The 18,472-nt window shown below is 41.3% G+C and overlaps 1 protein-coding gene across 15 annotated transcripts in view; it reads right to left on the minus strand.

The window, feature by feature from the left end:
- Positions 1–3,811: 3,811 nt before the first annotated feature.
- Syne1 (spectrin repeat containing nuclear envelope protein 1) overlaps positions 3,812–18,472 on the minus strand; it is a 428,383-nt gene continuing 413,722 nt past the window's right edge. For 13 of the 15 annotated variants that reach the window (XM_058573624.1, XM_058573630.1, XM_058573631.1 and 10 more), the window contains 6 exons: positions 17,226–17,426; positions 15,919–16,047; positions 14,413–14,625; positions 13,326–13,418; positions 11,932–11,990; positions 3,812–4,765 (listed from right to left, as the gene is read on the minus strand). In XM_058573624.1, the coding sequence (XP_058429607.1) occupies positions 4,525–4,765; positions 11,932–11,990; positions 13,326–13,418; positions 14,413–14,625; positions 15,919–16,047; positions 17,226–17,426 (936 nt within the window). In that variant the 3' untranslated portion in view covers positions 3,812–4,524. The remainder of the gene's footprint in view (positions 4,766–11,931; positions 11,991–13,325; positions 13,419–14,412; positions 14,626–15,918; positions 16,048–17,225; positions 17,427–18,472) is intronic. The other 2 variants (XM_058573634.1, XM_058573633.1) reach the window with 1 other exon arrangement.

Consider the following 18,472-nt stretch of genomic DNA (forward strand, 5'->3'; position numbering starts at 1 on the left):
TGCAGGAAACTGCTCAGCAGAGACTCCAGTAAGTGCCCTTGGTCTTCCCTGTTTCACTGATTCATCTGAAAGGGAGGTGGTCCCTATTTCAGGCCTCTCTGTGATAGTCCCCAGTGGCCTCCTGCTGCATATTGTGCAACTCCATGGGAGAGGTTAGGGAGAAGCCAGGAACTGAAGAATGCAAGTCATTCCTTTTCAATTTCTTTGTCTGAGTTGCTCTAGGTATAATGATCAACTACAGTTATCACAATGTATTATCAAATCTAAAACTGCAATAACCACTCCCAACAGAATCCTTCCTTTCCTCACCCAAATTATCTTTTTAGTGCTGCACATGCTAAGCAGAAAATTGGCTCTAGGCTTGTAAACCACCCTGTTTCCATAGACTGACAGTCACTCTTTTTAAAAATACATCCTACATTGACATAAATTGGATGAGAAAGTTAAGAGAGGAAATTTGTATGTAATTACCCATTCAAATGGGTAATTAACAAGAAGTTGTGAGGTCCTGGCTGAGACTCAGGATCTTAGAGCAGTTCAGGCCACACAGTGCCATTTACTGGGTGCTGCTCTTCCCAGGCATTTTGGGCTTATTTGACATGTGCTCTGGGACTATTTTAATGGGTGTGCAATTGCCTGGAGTTGATTGGTGATGAGGAGGGTAGATTTGCTGGGCATAGAGCAAAGAATCCATCCATGGCACTGCCCTGAGTCTTACCCAGCCCAGTTCCTTGGGGGCCCTGCTTCTCTGGCCATGATTAGCTTGGATAAATTATTTCTCTCCTATATTCTTTGCTTTATAATCTTTTATATGGCTTGCCAATAAAATTTCTTAGCTATAATTGCTTAATATGTGGCCTTAGGGTATAGGCTATAAATCAGTCTATCCCAATCTGCCCTCTTACAATAAATCTCTGCCCTCAGTTTGCTGAATTTCCATTCTGAGTCTTTTGAAGGTATCTCTTCTCACTTCTTAAAAATTAACAAGGGGATTTGTTGTTGCCCAATCTTCCAGGCCTGTTCCTGCTCCTCGGGCACAATTTTCCTTTCTTCCTGGACTTCTTATTGTCACTACTTTTAGTTTCTAAGCCTTTAATTTGCAGCTTCACTTTATGAATTCTCTCTGTGTCAACCTTCTCTAATAATTCTTGTGTGCTTGTGAAAATCTCAATACCAAAATGTTACTATCCTTCCCTTCTCCGCCTTCCGGTCAATTGGTGGTTCTTTGATGGTGCCTTTCCTTACCCATCATACACTTGGGACATTATTCTTGCTCTGCAGGCCACAATAGAGCTCCTGACAGTCCTTGCTATAGAAATATGAGCCCCTTCGACTGCCATCAGTGTTCTTCATCTTCTTTTAAAATGCTGTTTCTCCATGAAGTCTTTGATGTACACATCCTTCTCTCCATTGCCAGGGAAGCTGCTGGGTGCAGGGGAGAATGCTCCTAAGGGGACCCGGGGCCCCTCCTTCAGAAGGCACTTGAGGTTGTGAGGCCTCCGACAAAGGCCCTGGTCTCATCTGTCTTGTGCATGGCCCTTATTCCATGGGATGAGCTATATCATCTGGGGAAAGCCCTGACCTCCTGGCTTCAGTGCTTATATCCCTCAGGGGTCCCTACTTCTTTATTCTTCCAGTGCGCTGTTAAGTATTCAGAAAAATTAAGGAAATGCAGGTCACACACCCCAATGAGCATTTCACAGGGTTTTAGAAAGGCAAAAATTGTATTGTACTCTAAGTTTTTTCTTGATTAGGGCTGGCATGGTGACATACACCTGCAATCCCAGCTACTTGGGAGTCTGAAACAAAAGGATTACAAATTTGAGGCTATCCTTAGCACTTTAATGAGTCCTGTCTCAAAATAAAATTTTGAAAAAAGGGTTGGAGATGTAGCTCAGTGGTAGAGAACATGAAGAGCAGGTGTACTGCAATAGAGCCCCAGTACAGTTAAAAAAGAAAGAAAGAAAGTAAGTTAATGTTTTTCTCTAGAGGGGCCAGGGGTGTAGCTCAGTGGCTCAGCATGTGCTTCGGATATGTGATGCCCTGGATTTGATCCCTAGCACAGCAAAAAGAAAATAACATAATATAAAACAAAATAAAAGAATTTTTTTTTTCTCTGCAACATTCAACATTGGATTCTTCAGTGACGGGAGATGCCAAGGAAGTCAGTTACCTTGTTTGGAGCAGAAGTGCCTTGGAAGTCCCTTTGTGCTCACCTTTTCCATGCCTCCTGCCCCACATTGGTGAGTTCCCTAACAGTGGCAAGGTGTGGTGGGGAAGGGGGAACTGCTCCAGGACAAGGCCTCTGCTTCCAGGCCTAGGGGCCAGGAGCGACAGAGAAATGAGGGAGGATGGACCCTCTTAGATGGGTGCACAGGAGCCCTTCAACTCCAATCACCATTCTCCAGGAGCAGGAGGACTGGACACTTAAAGCATAGTTTTGTCTTCTCTATAAAAGAATGTCGCTCCTGAGGGCATGACAGGTAGGGGAAAGTAAAGGTGTAGCCTGAAGGTAGAAAGCACAGTCCACATAATAGAAAAGCCACAGAAGGAAGTTTGGTTCAGAGGAATATGGAGTATGGTAGAAGATCCACCAAGAAATCTTCATGGAGTAGGTGGCTTGTCAGCTAAGTCTCGTAAGGGAGGAACAAAGGGAAGGTGAGAATAAAAAGATGGAAATAAGAAAACATGGGGCATTCTTGTCAACGGTAGGAATAAAGCCACCCAGGCACCTGCTTAAAATGCAGGCTCTCAGGTCCTGCCCCAGGGGTCAGGTGAGGACTGATATGAGCCCGGGAATCTGAAAGCTTCGAAGCCTCAGGAGGCTGCCTGGGATGGCACTCAACCTTCATGCTTCATGGAATGGAAGCCAGGGAAGACAGAGTACCTCAGTTTAGTTTCCATATTGGATTTAGAACAGGTTTCATAAACTCAATTACTTACAGGTTGTTACAGGCAATGAGAGATGTTGATAGGTTATAATCACAAATGGAAAACTGTCCCTTCCTGTTCTTAAAGACAAGCCAATAAGCCCCAGCCATTGTTGCCATGCAGGGTATATGCTCAAGGTGCTAGAGCCTTCTATTTCCAAGAGAAGCATGAAATCTGGGTCTTGTGTACCCTCCTCTCCCTAAATTATTAAATGACAGATTAAATGCCATGAGTATCACATGGTTCCACGAGGATTGCCAATTGGCAAGGTCAGAGGGGCAGAATAAAATCTTATGTATTTAGACTTGAATGACAGGCCGAAATCGTACTTAATGGGTAGTCAATGAACAAGAGAAGGTTTTGTAGCAAAGAAGGAACCTGGTTTATTTTGTTTTGTTTGTTTGTTGTTATTCTTTGGTATCAGGGATTAAGCCCAAGAACTCATACATGCTAGGCAAGTGCTCATCCACTGAGCTACATCCCCAGCCCAAAGAAGGCACTGGAACAAAAGAGGGCTTCAAGAAGGTTCATGTGGCCGTTGTATACCCCTGGATGGATCAGAGAGGAGGCTTTGGGCAGGAGTTCCTAGGAGGTGCTTCCAACTGTGCAAAGCAAATGGAGAAGAGAGGGTGAAGATGTCAGGAAGCAGGAATGCATGAGGTCTGATTGGCTGTGGAAGGAAGAGGGAAAAAGCGATCCTCTGGGTTCCTCTGTGTCTAAATATGTAATGTTTCCAAGCTTCCTTTTCCTTTAATACATACTGATTTTCCATCTTCACTCATCCCACAGAAAAAGATCAAGTTTCATTCTGATCAGTGCCTGCTTAATAATGAAATTTAGAATCTCTTTTTTTTAGGGAGAAAAAAAAACACAGACAAAATATTGTACAGTATCTATAATAAATGCAAATAAATCAATACAAACAAAACTTGGCTTTAGCAAACTGTACATACATAAATATCTTTTTTTAATACTATAACATTCAACTTTTTTCACATAAAGCCTTCCATAACCTTATTTATTACATCTTTTTTTTTATATACCTTTAAAAAAAGTGCCTTGAGAATTTACAGCTTGTGCTTCTAAAGCAAAGGTTAGAATATCATGCCCAAAAGGAAAACAAGGTAAAAAGGAAGCTGCCATACAAGCTCTTAAAAATTGTATGTTACAAGGTTCTAAAATCTCTTCAGCACTGATTGGTTGGTAGATTGTATGATAAGGGTCCTTGGTTGATTGGGTGGTGGAGCAGCACCATGGGAAAGCTGCCCAGGTGGTCTACTGAAGTCCTCGGCTATGCATTGAATGGGCCAATGGCCCAGAATTCATGAGTCCAGGAAACTTTGGATGTCCTTACTTCAGTGCTAAGGCTCAGAGTCTGGAACAATATTTCTTCGAAACCTTCCATTTACTCTCTTCCTGTCATTGTTTATCAACCACATCTGAAGCCGTGATTTGCACACATGGATATGGAGGAGAGCTAAAGCTGCCACATGGAGGGCCTTCATCAAGATCAAATCCTCTGATGGTTTGGGCTTGCTGCTGGCCCAATCCTCCTGATGCTACCAACACTTCTGTAGCAAGCATCTGCTTGATTCAGAGTGGAGGAGGACCATTTGTGTATCTGAGCATGGGGTGGAATGACCGGGCAAAATTGTTGGAGAGGGCACAACTGTAGTCTTCCTCTGACATTGGTACAAGGCAGGCGAGCCCCACGAGGAGCAGCAGGAGGAGTTGAAGGGGGAGAGCGGCCCGGAGGACTCTGAGCAGGAAGGCTCTGCCTGACCGAGCTGGCTGTAGCTCAGAAAGGGAGGAATCGGAGCCACCTTTTGTGGACCTGAGAGAAGAATCAACATAAATAATCAAATAACTCAAGTGTTAGGTTGATGTTGCTTTTTGTTTCTGCACCTTCCGGGAAGCCAAAGGGCCATGCAAACTTGATAGTGGGTGGCCATCCTTCAGCAGTATGCCCAGGACTCCCCCCACCAAAGGAAGAGTTTCTGGAAACTGCACTAACAATACCCACGTCGTCAGTCAGCTAAAGGTAACTAACTGGGTTGAAATTCCATTCCTTTTATCCCTTATTTTGGTAAATTTTTTTCTATCAATAAAAATAAATGCTCTAAATACATTTTCCAGCATAAATTAAGGATATCCAGGATAATTAAAGTGTAGATGTTTGAGGCATTACATTTTTGATTTAAAAATATCAGCGTTATTGTTAGGCAAAGTTAGTTGTTGTGAGAGAATCATACAAAGTACCCCATCTAGCCATCCTGGGTGTGTTGAAATCTGCACCCAAGGATAAAAACTGTCCTGGTCATTTGGCACAAACCAAGGAACTTTACTTAGAGTCTACCTGGCTTCATCTTGCACTGAACCAGCAACTGGCTCTGACATCAGTGGATTCCAAAGCTACATGAATAAGTAAAAGCAATGGCACCCATCTAAGAATTATTGTTAAAGGACATAGTTTCCAGGCTGATCCTGTCACTAATTATGTGGCTTTGGGAAAAGGACACCATTTTTTCTGGAGAGGACGGTTTGTCATCTTGAATCCCTTCTAGACTCAAAATTTCCTAGTTTGTGTTTATCTTCCTTTTAAATAGTACATTTGAGAGTAAGCACAAATTTTCAGTATTCATATTAAAGAGTGCTGGGAAATATTGAATATGAAAGTGGCTTCTGATTTTGGTGCTCCTGTTTTCTCTTGAGAGTAGCCATTGGCATTTTGTTTGGTCACTGGTAGAATAGATGAAAGGTACAAATGCTATTACAAGAGGTGTTTCGTATGCACCCACACCTACACAGCATGAGCACAAAGAACAGATGTACAAAGAAGACACAGTCCCACACACTGAGGATGAATTAATTCCCTAATGGTTTAATAGCACTAAATGTAAAGACATCGAATGGGAGGCTGTTGGAAAAATATGAAGATGTAAAAACTGCATTAGTAACTGCAGATTTGGCTCATAAGAATACTCTGCATTTTAGCTCACCTATTATCTGTTAATTTCTAAAGACAGATTACCCAAGTGTCCACGGGGGATAAATGGCACCTGAGAAAATAAGTGTTAAGATAAAAAAAACACCATATAATCCCCTTAAAAGGGAACACAGGGACTACACAAAACTCTTTATTAAACCATCAAAGTAACATGATAGATTAGTTCTGCAGAAGCCCCAAGCAGCTCTGTTCTGCACACTTCCAAGCATGCTTCTTGGAGTGTAATGGAGAGAGAGAGAAAAAAAAAAAAATGACTGGTCTATATGAGGACTTTTGTTTTTTCTGAAGCTCATGTCTAATGGTGGCATAACCTTGAACAACCTGCTTAGAATTCACCTCTAAGTGCCAACCTTGTCATCAACCTCTTCAAATTAGACTTGGTGGTCTTCCAACTTCTCAGTTCCATGTCTTATGTGACTTATGACTTCTAATTTGTCAGTGTTAACAGTCTCCCAACTGAGAGGCTACAAGAGTTCAATCACCATCTAGTGGTTGAATTGCTTAACTATCCTATGGTAAGACCAGTGAGCTGTTCCTAGTGAGCTGAAGAGCAGAAAAAAAGAAAAAAAAAATGGTATGTTTTGTGGAAATACAGTAGAGCATTAAAAAAAAAAATGTCATATACCTTACTGATGAAAGGGAAAACAGAAGCATGTCAAGCTATCTAATTATAAAATACTCATCTTGAGATCAAGCCTCTTTAGACAGTATCTAATCCATCTCCTAATTTGGGAGATAAGTAGCTAAGGATAGTTAACATTCATACTCCAGATTGCTAGGCAACACTCTTAAGGAAGCATTTATCTTGGATTCTCTCATTTAATCTCACAACAGACCTCTGAGGCTTATTAGCTTCAGTTCAGAGGTGATGAAAAAAGTGGCTCGGAAAATGAAGCAGTTGGCCCAAGTTTACCTAGCCAGCAAGTGGCAGAATCAAGATTTAAAGCCTGGGATGTGAACTACCAGAACATGGACTCTGTCGAGAGCTACATGACTTGTCCCAAGTATCAAGATTAAAGGAAGAGCTCTAACAGGAACTCAGAGTTTCCAAATCCCTGCCCACCACACGCTTGATGAGGCCATGATTTTTTGGTTGGGGATTATGAATTATAGACATGAAGGTCAAATTTATGACCCACGTATCTCACATGCAGAAGCAAAGAAGAAATCTTTGCATCTGAAGGTATTTTAAAGTGGTTTCTTTGTGTCTAAAATGCCTCTAGTCAGAAAGCCTAAGAATATCACACCTATCACCAAATCCCTGTGTGGACACAAGGACATTGTTTTTCCAGGCAGGTGTATAATCACGGGCAAGTAAATTCTCTCTCTAGCCTTCAGTTTGCTTGTTTGCAAAGAAACGCGATGCCCTAGTACCCTAAAATAATTTCAGTCTGACAGTTTATGCTTCAATGGTTTGTTTCAAAACATGGTGAGAAAGATGGAATAAGCTACCCACAAACTCTGGATTGTGTTTTTCTTTGGCATATCCTTCCGTTGACGTGAAAATATGACTTGGCAAACACCAGTCACCACTTGTAACTGGGTGAGTTAGAACAGAATGGCCCCATCCTATCTCATTTCCAAATATCTAACTGATTCATTTTCAATAGGAGACAATTTAAGACTTTAGTGATGGACAGGTGTGTATAGAGTTGATAATGCAACCCACAGAGCGGGAACACCCCTCTTTATTAATCATTAGCTCTCCTGAGCAATGAGGTCAAAGATCAAGATCAAATCAAAGGCTGTTCATTGGCTAATTCTCTCCTGAGAAAAACTAGAAAGATCACTATTTTGGGAATATGGACTCACATGTTAAGGAGGCTTTTGGAGGACATGGCACATTTAACAGCATCAGAGCATTTTTTATTAAAATGTAATTGGTGCATGACTTCTAATGTTTAAGAATGTCAACATAGGGAGCAGAAATGGGCTGAGAAAAGGTCAAAGAGAACAGACAGTACCCAGTGACTGTTCCCACAGTTGAATGCTCTTAAAAACATCTAGTCCATCCACCAAGAAAAGTGGCCACTCCACTTGGGGTAACTACCAGTTTCAACATGCTCAAATTTGCTTCTCCTTGAGGATGACTCTGTTCTAGAGATCTTAGCACCAGTAGATTAATGATCCCAAAGTGAAAGGGTATTTTTAATATTTATCTATGGACCTAAGGTCACCCAAGTTTTGAGAGTCTTGGGGACTTGTTGACTAATCACTGTTCATTCTCCACTGATCTTACCACGTCCATGCAAGCAAATGCAGGTGGTGTTTAGATAGGAAAACTTAAACATGTGAATGTATTCAAGGAAGGTGGTCAATGCAGGTATTTTAGATAATTCTGTCCAGGAAAACATGGTCTCCTCCTCTACTGCAAATATTTATTTGTTTCTCATTGTTCTCACTCCTTCAAATTTCTGAGTAAATAACTGCCCAGGTGTTGTTGTTTTGTTACTGTCCCTAAATAGGCTATCCATGATCTTGTTGCCTGCCCCTTATAAGTCTTTGAAACTGCAGTGTTTATTTACATATAAAAATATGGCTCAGAAGACAAGTTCCCAGAATCAATTTAGGACTCCAGTCTCATTTTGTTTCAAATTAAATATTCTGGCTGTTCCTATACTACCTCAGGCAGCCTGGGGACCTGTTCTGTGAGTCCCCTTACCCACTGACAGTCTTTCAGTAGAGTGGTATTGTTAACATGCCAGGGTTAACCCGGGAGAGACCTGAGTTCCTGCCTGGGTTCACGTGCCATAGGGTTCTTGTGCAGGCTAGATGAGGTAATATATACACAACACTTGGCATGGCACCTAGAACATATTAAATACTAAATAGATGTCAGGAACTTGTCATTATTATCTATATAATTATACCAAGGGTATGTTGACTCATGCCCCTGGGGGTTGGCTGGATTCAGCCTCTGCTTTCAGGAAGCGTTCCTGATTGACTAATATTAATTTCAAAGGTGTGACAAATTTCTCCAACTGCCTCACTTGTTCCCCAGAAAGACTGGGAAGGGCTGAATCAAAACAGCAAAAGACATACCTCTTGGAGCCTATCCCCTACAGCTGTCCTTGGAGTATGGGTGGGCACCCTGCCTTCAGGGCAAACTGCTTTATGCTGAGCTCTTTGAAAGCTTAGAATAAAGAGATACCCAGGAAAAGTGCAACAGAAAAGATTTGAAAACAAATTCCACGAGATATGGAACAGCACTTTGAGCAAGACTTTAGTGTACATGCAAAAACACCCACTGGCTTGCTTAAATATATTTGACCACCTTGGATGGATTTTTAAATGAGGCCTCTTTTCCCTTTCAGTGTTTAAGCCAGCATTTGCCACTCTCATTTCATCTTAATTTTCTGTGCAGAAGGTGCCAAAGACTAACTGTGTCCACGGCAATTCTGCATTTTATAATTCTGAGCTTTTGGATGAAGTCATCATTCACTGTGCCTGGACTGCAGAGCAATTATTTTTTTTGTCCTGATGAAAAGTGGAGTGAAATCCTTCCACATGTCAACTTCAACTCATCTACTGTAGAGGTTTGAAGTGGTGATTGGGTTAGAAAATTTTAAGTCTGATGTATGAAAATTGTACCAGATGGACCATCACAAACATTGCTTTGAAGCACATTTCTAAGGTATGTTTACCCTCAAATAAAAATCATGAAAATTATGAGTTATTATGAGTGTGTGCACAGATTTTTTTCAATTTCTTATAATTTTAGGAATTATCTGAAAGCCTCTTATTATTGGTGCAACAAGTTTTTTAATGAAAGAAACTATATTATATTAATTATGTAGGCCTAGGACCTAAATGTAGTAAGTGTTCAGTAACTACTGGCCTCAGTCCCTATGCAGGTTTAGAATATTAAATGAGGACACAGAATTGTCACCATCAAATCAAAATAAAATATGTAACAGGCTAGTATATTATTTAAGTAACCACTCTCTTCAAATGAACACCTGGGCTTTTTCAACAGAGCCCCTTTTCCTTCTCAGAAAAAAATGTGTATCTAAAATGTTCTTGTTGAACTGAGGGCAACATTCTAAACTCCTGTGCTTCAGCGTTAACCTTTCAAATGTGCTGGGCCAGTGCAAGATCAAATGCAAGGTATCTCCAGTTGCAAGGTAAAGGGACACGGTGGCAGCATGGATTGTGAGTGAAGTCCACTCTCCCCTGGAGCCTCTCTGGTTCACTCTCAGGTTTGGGTGAATCCAAGCTAAAATACCAAGGAGTTGAGAAGCCTGGGAACATTCAACCATAACCCATCTGCCAAGGTGTCTGATGAAGGACACCATTCTGGTATTCCACCCTCTCCCGAGTAGCCAAGTGGACATTGTGCTGAATGCTTAGAAAGATGTTAATCAACAGTGCAGGGCAGAGCAGAGCTGAAGGCGTCTTGTGGACGTGGCAGAGAGAAGGTGGCTGTCCCAGCTGTAAAGTCCTGTTAGGAGGTGTGTGGAAGCTCCTGCTACCCTAAGAGACATTAGGGCTTTGATGTTTCAAAAGATCTGTGGACTGTCCAAAATAACCGAGGGAGCCCACAGATGTGATATTTGGAAACCGTAAGGTGATTTCTACCGGTGTTGAACAAGAGGGTAAGAGGTTTTCACTTTCTCAGCTCCACCATTTGGTTTGACCAAAGAATTGTTCTCTGGTTTCCTCAAAGGAATGCTATGAGGATATTCTTCATCTCTGCTCATGGCACATTAGCAATGTGTGGGGAGAAGAGAGATTATATAACACAATAATCTGTCCATAGTACACGACTGTCTTTTGCTCTAGGGGCCGAAGTAAATATCAGAGCCCCCTCAGATGTCCATGATCACCTTCAAAGTACCTAGGAGTTTCTCCAAATTTCATTGCTATTATTTTGTTATGGAGATAGGAAAAAAAGATTCCACTAAATCATCTTCAAACAAAAAGGAAAAGGAAAAAAAAAAATGGTAAAAGGAGACTTAAAACCGGAAAGCATATCAAAATATCAAAATCCTTTCTGCGAGACTTTGATGGACCAAATGAAATAGCCAGTCCTTCAGGCCACAGCTGGAAAACTAAAACTCTTACTTGGTTTACAGTTCTATCTTTCCTCATCCCCACCCTCCTTCCAGGAATTTAGATTCCTGCTCAGTGGAGATCAAGTTTCCAGGGGGACAAATACTTTTCCAATAAACTGCTTGGGATTAGAATAAAAAATAAATAAAGAAAGAAAAACCCAGCTTCAAGGACAATTTTTTCATTAAAAAAAAGTTTTCTGGGGAAACGTGAGCTGATTAGTGGAAAGGCGAAGGAGCACAGACATCACACCGACGACAGAGAAGGCAAAGCACTGCTAACTGTGGAACGGGGATCTCAGACAAGGCGTGGAGCAGGGAGACCAGCTGACAGCGGCTCTAGAGAGCACTGCTCCTGGGTCCAGAGGAAAGAGTCTGCCAAGTGTGAGGAAGGTGCGTGGCTGAGTGTGCTGGCGTTTTAGGGCAAGCCAGAAGAGAGGGAGAAGGTGCTTATAAATTTTAAGTGAAGAACACCAAATTAGGACTTGTCATTTTGAGAAGCCAAAACCCACAATCTGGATAAAACAGGAAGATAAAATAAAAAGCTGGGGATGTTAGTATATTTTATGCAGATTTGTGGGTTCTGTAAATGGTGAAATAATTTACTGATTGATTACCTGTCTTATTGTAAAATCTAGAAAGAAAGAGGATGATGAAAGTCTGCCATGAATCAAAAGGTGGCTGTGCCACAGCCGTACTGAGTCCTTGTGGACACTCAGAGTACACTTTGTTGGGAAGGACCAGATGGACTATGTGTAGCCAAAATTTGGATAGGGTCCAGATTTGTGTTTTACTTTTAGAAATGCATCTTCCAATTTACTAGGAAAGAGTGTGGGCAGAAATGAGTGAGGCAGACCACATACAGGCCTCCCTACATCATGGACCATTTTCATCATCCTCTTGGAGTTCTAGAACAGTGTGGAAACCAGGAGAACAAGGTACCTGCTATTTGGACTGCTGACAGAGGGTCCAGGCTGTGAGAGACTACATTTGCCTCGTGGCTGTTTGCAATGAACAGGGGTAAAGAAAGAAGAATGTTCAGTCCAGGCAAATAAAGACAAGCTACTGATGAAAATCAAACTAAAAGTGCAGCAAAGGAACAACGAACCAAATGAAATGATCAGTACCCACGGATCAAGGAAACTGGCTTTTCTTGTGTCGAAGAAATAAAACGAATTCACATCTACATTATTCATCCTTAAAGAAACATAAGTTGTGGCGTCCACACCACTGTGGGCATAATTTCCCTCACTTTTCATGGAAGAAGCACAAATGAGTGTGCCACTCCAGTGTCTCCGCATATTTACTATAAAATTAGACATAGCCTACTATGTACGTCAAAGACACTTTACATATTTTTTTCACCTTTTGGAGCACTCCAACCATATTAAAATTTTGGACTATCTCAGGACATTGTTGTTTATAGTGATGGAGCCCAACAAGTTACATCAAAGCTAAAATTTCAATGGAAAAGCCAGTATTCCTTTACATTCTTAAACTAGGATCTACAGGAAACTAGTGAATGTAGTAAAAAACAATCCTAAAACGAATAATACATTTGTCAGCATAGAACATAAGCTATAACAAAAAAAAGTACAAATAAAATCATTACTTCTAAAAACTGAAAAAAAATGGATGAATAAAATCATAAAGCCAGACTAAAAAAAATAACAAAAGAAAAAACAAGCTTCTATTTACACAGAGAAATCAAGGTATAGAGGGTAGCAGGGGCCAAATTTGTCTTTTTTGTCCTCACTGTGCTCTGGTGAAGAGGCCCCCACCAGGGCCTTGAGGGTGGGTCTGCTCGAGTTGTTGCCACTTTAGGGCAGAACAGTCACGAAGCAACTTCAGGACCACCACTCAGAAGCCCCTCAACTTGAGGAACAACAGAACCACCCTTTAGTGGATGCACAGGATGTTCACCGTGCCCACCTCTGGCTCAGGCACTTTGTACGTGGCAGCCCATCTTGGTTAGGTGGACACAGCAGTGGTGATTTGAAGGAAGGAGTCGCTGAAGGGGCACAGGAGCACCATTCTGGAAATGGCCACTTGAGCAAAAGCAAAAATAGGCATACATATACTTTTTTTTTTCCTGCATACCAACCACACGTTGAGTCCTGTTTCTTTTTGAAAAACAGAACTGCTGTTTTCCATTCCTTAGCACATGCTGGAAGGGCACGCGGCAGGGCTAAGAGCAGCTCTATGCTGGTGACAGCCCTCTCCTGCCTGGGGACTCCTGCTTTGAGCCTGTGGACACTGTGATAGGCACAAATACTCTCATACCCCAGTGTCCCTCCCCCCCACGGGTGACCTGAAAATGAACAGTGAAAAGTTACCGATTTCTGTCTGTTCGGGGTGCTTCTTCCTGATGCAGGACTCACAGATCCCGAGGTGTCCAGCTCATCAGCAGAAGACCAGGAGGACAAGTCCTATAAGGGGGAAAGTTCTTTGAACAAGGCCACAACCCACAGCCATGGCAGCTCTGTATACACAATGTATTTCCCACCCCAGCCCTACGTCGCTTCATCTCCTCCATAAATTCAGACCATTCCTTGTGAAAAATGGAATCAGACAATTGCAAGAATGGGACCTAACCCTTCCAGTGCACTGGGGCTTTCTGACTGCAAGCTTGGCCCTTCTGGAAATTGCAGCTTCAGTGTTGTTATTGCAGCTTTACTATTTCTTAGTGTCATGGATGTGAATGAGCTGATACTGGCTTGGGAGAGATGTCTGCCTGAGGCTCACTCAGGTCAGGCCTTGAAGTCAGAAACAAATGAGAGTCATCCAGGAGTCTACCTTATGGAATCAGAGAAAGCCTATACTTTCTGGCACAGCTGCTATTTAGAGTGGATGGCTCTTTTTCATGCTTATAGAAGGACAACACATTTGTGTGGCTGACAGGGTTTCATGATTGAATGTTTGCCATCTCTCCAAGCATTGGTGGGCCTACAAGTATATTTCTTAAAACAAGAATATTACCATGGCACCGTGACTTGAAAAAAATAGGAAAGATAAATGAGCAAAAGACCATGTTCTATGAATTAATTACCATATACATAAGAATTCATGCCTTTCAAGTGTTGAATACAAAACTCGTGGGCAATAATTGTTTGCTCTACCAGGGCTGTGTATCTGAAAATGTGTGAATTCTTAACTAAACAAGGGAGAATAAAATGCTACAGCAGTGGTGGTAATAGGGTTGGCAGCAAACAAGTACAAGACATGGTTTAGATTGAGGAGAATCAATAGTAGCATACTGTCATGAAAAGCTATGAGTCTGCTTTTTTATTTGGAGGCAGGACTTGGATCAATAGTGCTGGAGGTGGACATCCATTCTGGTAAGTGCTGCATTTAAAGCTTTTCTACCACAGGTGGAGAGGATGACCTTGGCCTTACTGTAAACAGAGGTCTGGCTAGGCTTACCTGCTGACTGCTCGACATGTCCAATAACTTCTCCAGATCCTTGATATGCCGACTGACCTCCTTCAAGAGAAGTTTGAGCCGGTTCCCAATAACATGGACTTTTTCTTTGGCTTCTAAACAGTCTGTACCTTCAGCATTCACCAGGAGTTGGCCAGACATGTCTTGCAGTGAGGCCACTCTGAGCTGGGACTCCAACAGCTCACGCCTTATTTGCTAATGTATGGAATAGGAAATATTTTTCTAAGAATTTGTAATAGCTGGAGTAAGTTCCCAAAGTGAGCAATTATATCTGAGCATCAGAATGATGGGCTCGAACCCAAAACAATGCTGCAGCTCCTGGCCTGGGAATTGGGGACTGGTGTTCTAATTCTGGCTCTGCCAAAAATGCTCCCCAAGGCCTCTGAACCTCTCCGATCTGAGTTCCTCATTGGCTGCCTGGTCCCAGTAAGTGTTTTTATAAGGTTTAAATTAGGTGATGCATATGAAAATACTTACAATGTAAAGTACCATGAAAATGAAACTTAGTCTTTTCAACAGAAAAACAAAACATCTAGATATAACAAAATTCAGATATGTCCAGGCATACTCTGATATCTGGTCATGATTTTTAAAAAGATACAGCTTAATGCCAGAGATCAAAGTTGAATAAAAACATAGCTCTTGTTTTCTAAGATCCTTATGGTACTAAATTAAAAACTGCCAATTCTGCAGTTTGGTAACTCTTAAAAGTTAAGACATAACATTTAAAAAATACAGAAAGTCACAACATGCAAGGTATTTTTCTCCTAATGGAACTCAAATATGCTTTCTAATCATCTATCAAAGTTTCGAAATACAGCATCCTTTATATTGTTCCAAGATCATTATAAGAACCTACCCAGCCTAGCATGGCATAAATTTCTCATTCAAGAGAGAAATTAACTGTGGAAGGTAATTCTTTTGTTGCACTTATCAATGAATTGTTTAGCCAATAAAAGGAAACATGATTCTTTAAGTCAATTTCTGCTTGAGTTTAGTGCTAGAAAAATATCTTGATCCTTAAGAACTGGTATATTTTGTTTGTCAGATAATGACAGAGAGTGAACGCACTGTGTTTCTCTTTAGTTTTGCTTTCAGAAATCTTGGTGCCAAGGTTCATGTTTCATCTGTTTCTCTTAACAAGGCCTGTATCTTTCTATTTTAATTGTTTTATGTTCTTTTACAATAAGCCACCAAATAAACTTTTGGGGCATCGATACAACATATAAAGCTTAAATTAAAAATAAACATAATTCATCAAAAAGCTGCCATAATAAACCCAAGATAGTTGAGATTAACACAACTAATTAATGAAAGGTAAGAGTAATACAAATGAGCAATGGCTGAAGTTGGCCAATGTCATCTTCTGTGCATATTTGTTTCACAAAAACTGAAAACCATAGGAGTTAAATTGGGGACTTCAGTTGGGGTATGAGAGATTATAATGCAAAAGGTAAAAAACCAAGCAGAGGCCACGAGAGTTCTTACCATAAGCTGTTTATGTTGGTCCTGAAGTATCTCTGCATCAAGGCTGGCATCGATAGGGACAATTTCATTTTTCCTCCTGTCGATATTCTCCAGCATCAGAAGCAAACCATGGCTCATTTCATGGAAATCCTACCAAAATATACAAACCCTGGATAACCTATTTCCCAGAATATATTTCCATTCTTTCCAATGGCTACCATTGGCAAATGCACATTTATTTTAACATCAGTTACACGACTCTTTTCTGAGAGAGGCCCTGGTGTTGATGATCTAATCTTGAGTTCATCTTCTTACCAAAAGCATCTAAATTATTACTTGGGGGAAAATTTAGATATAAAGTAAATTGGTATCAAAATACTTAATTTCCCACAGGAAGAGTCATGCTAATAGTTTGGAAGAAAACAATTCTCCTCTTATCTCTTTTCAGAAAATCTTCCCATGTTTGAAGGCCTAGGCCCAATCCCATCTCCCCTTCACTCACCCACTTGCTCAGTGATTCAGCCTGCAGTCAATGAAGGTCTCCTATGTGCCAGAAGCTGCACTAGGAGTGGAGGCGGTGTGCAACAACAGCTTGGGTACCTGCTTTCAAAGAGGCTTCACCTCCTTCATCATCTCATTGTGCTCAGAATATGACCCAAGCTCCTGGCCAGGACCTGCAATGCTATGTGGGATCTGGCTCTTGACCACTTCCCCCAGCCCTTTTGCTCATTTTCGGACTCCCTCACAATATTTTGGTCAAACTGGCTTCTTTCATGTCCTAAAAGATGCCATGCCCTTTTCTGCTTCTGGGACTTCTCATCCATTGCATCTCCTTCTTAGCAACATCCTTCCAAGGTTGGTTCAAGGGACTTTAGAAAGCCCCTGACTTTCCTCCCAAAGTGGCTTTCCTCAGTTACTCTTGTCTTGTCTTCCTAACAAAAGCAGAGGCTACACTGTATCATAGCTGCTCAGTGACCTATCTGGCTCACAGTGGAAACAGCAAGTAACTGTGGCAAGAATGGATAAATAGATATTGCAATATCTTCCTTTGATCTTGAAGAAATAGCTGTGTGCTCAGAAGTATGTGTTGAATGAATGAATGAAATAAATGAATGAGTCAAGAAGGAATGGCAGAACTTGAGAGATGGGAAGAAAATGAGATCTGAGTCCTTACACCTCAGTCACGAGTACAGATTCTCCAATAACTTGAAAAGTTTGGAGGCGCAGTTATCTCACTCAAACACTGATCTGGGGGAGCAACTGCACCTCTAAGGTAACTGAGATATGAACCTATGGCATCAAGTCTCCAAATGCTAAGCCCCACCCACCTGGCACTGCATCAGTGCGTCCTGCAGCAGTCCCCGCCAGTCCTCCAGCAGAGAGCACACCCGGTCCCAGCGCCCGTTCATCTGGGACAACCGGTCCTGCAGGTCCCGGCTCTCCTTACTGTCAGCCTGGGTGAACTCAGAACTGCAGAGATTGATGGAGAGGATGATGGCTTTGCGGTGGTCCACGGCTCTCTGAAGCTCCTAAAAGAGAAAGGCGAGCAATCAAAGAAGAACCATAATGATAAAAACATTTTAAAATGTAGTTTAAAACTCTGGAACATGTTTTACTCCTATAAAAAGATCCATTTATTAAAACCGGCCTTTAACAGGACCATTAAGGAATAGATGATGAGAGCCACTGAGAATGATACTGTAATCACAAGAAATCAATTACAGGACACTTGACAACACGGATAGATCTTTAGAAAACCAGATGTATGAGAAATCCAAACCTGGATGAGCATTGATACCTGAATGCACACAAAATCCCACATTTTTCAAGAGTGCATATGAACAAAGAATGACTAGTAAATATTTCAGAATGGTTGCCAAGGCTCTGAGGAATAGGAATGCAAAATCAATGAATGAAAATGATAAATAAAGCAAAATGGAGCTTTGAAGGAAGAAATGATAGCTACATGCAATGAACTAAGGAAGCTGTTGAACTTGATTTCTTGCACAGTAGTTCAGCCACAAAAAAACAAAACAGAAACCTGGCTCCAACACTTTTGGGCAGCTGGACACCTGCTTTTAAAAAAAAAAAAAAATCTTGTGCATAAAATGATTGATTTCTTAATCCTAGTTCACTAGACTAATGGTGCTCAACTTGTGTGCATAAGAATGAAGTGGTGAGTTTTTGATAGTGGGTTTCAGAGCCCAGAAACTGTAGGCACAGGGGCTCACTGGCTGAGAACATCACCACATCACAGGCCATATTCTTGTGATGATAAAGAGAATAAATTGGGTATTTTATGAGCTAAATAGTTTAGTTTGATGTCACCCCCCCCCCCCAAAAAAAAACATGACCGATTTTTGACTTTATGCATTTCTAAACAATCTAGAACTCAGTTCTAAGAACTTGAGCACATATTAATTGTGGAGTGTCTGGGTGTTATTTAAACATCCACAGATCAAGCTTATGGCGGGTGGGGAGCAATTGTGGAAATCACAACTACCTAGGCTGTATTTTATTATAATTTCTTACTAGTTTTATTATGTCCCTAACTTGACTTCATTTTTCACTTTTC

This window comes from Marmota monax, unplaced genomic scaffold (genome assembly GCF_021218885.2).
Source record: "Marmota monax isolate L192 unplaced genomic scaffold, Marmota_monax_Labrador192_F-V1.1 WCK01_AAM20220418_F8-fsc00114, whole genome shotgun sequence".
Classification (NCBI taxonomy): Eukaryota; Metazoa; Chordata; class Mammalia; order Rodentia; family Sciuridae; genus Marmota; species Marmota monax.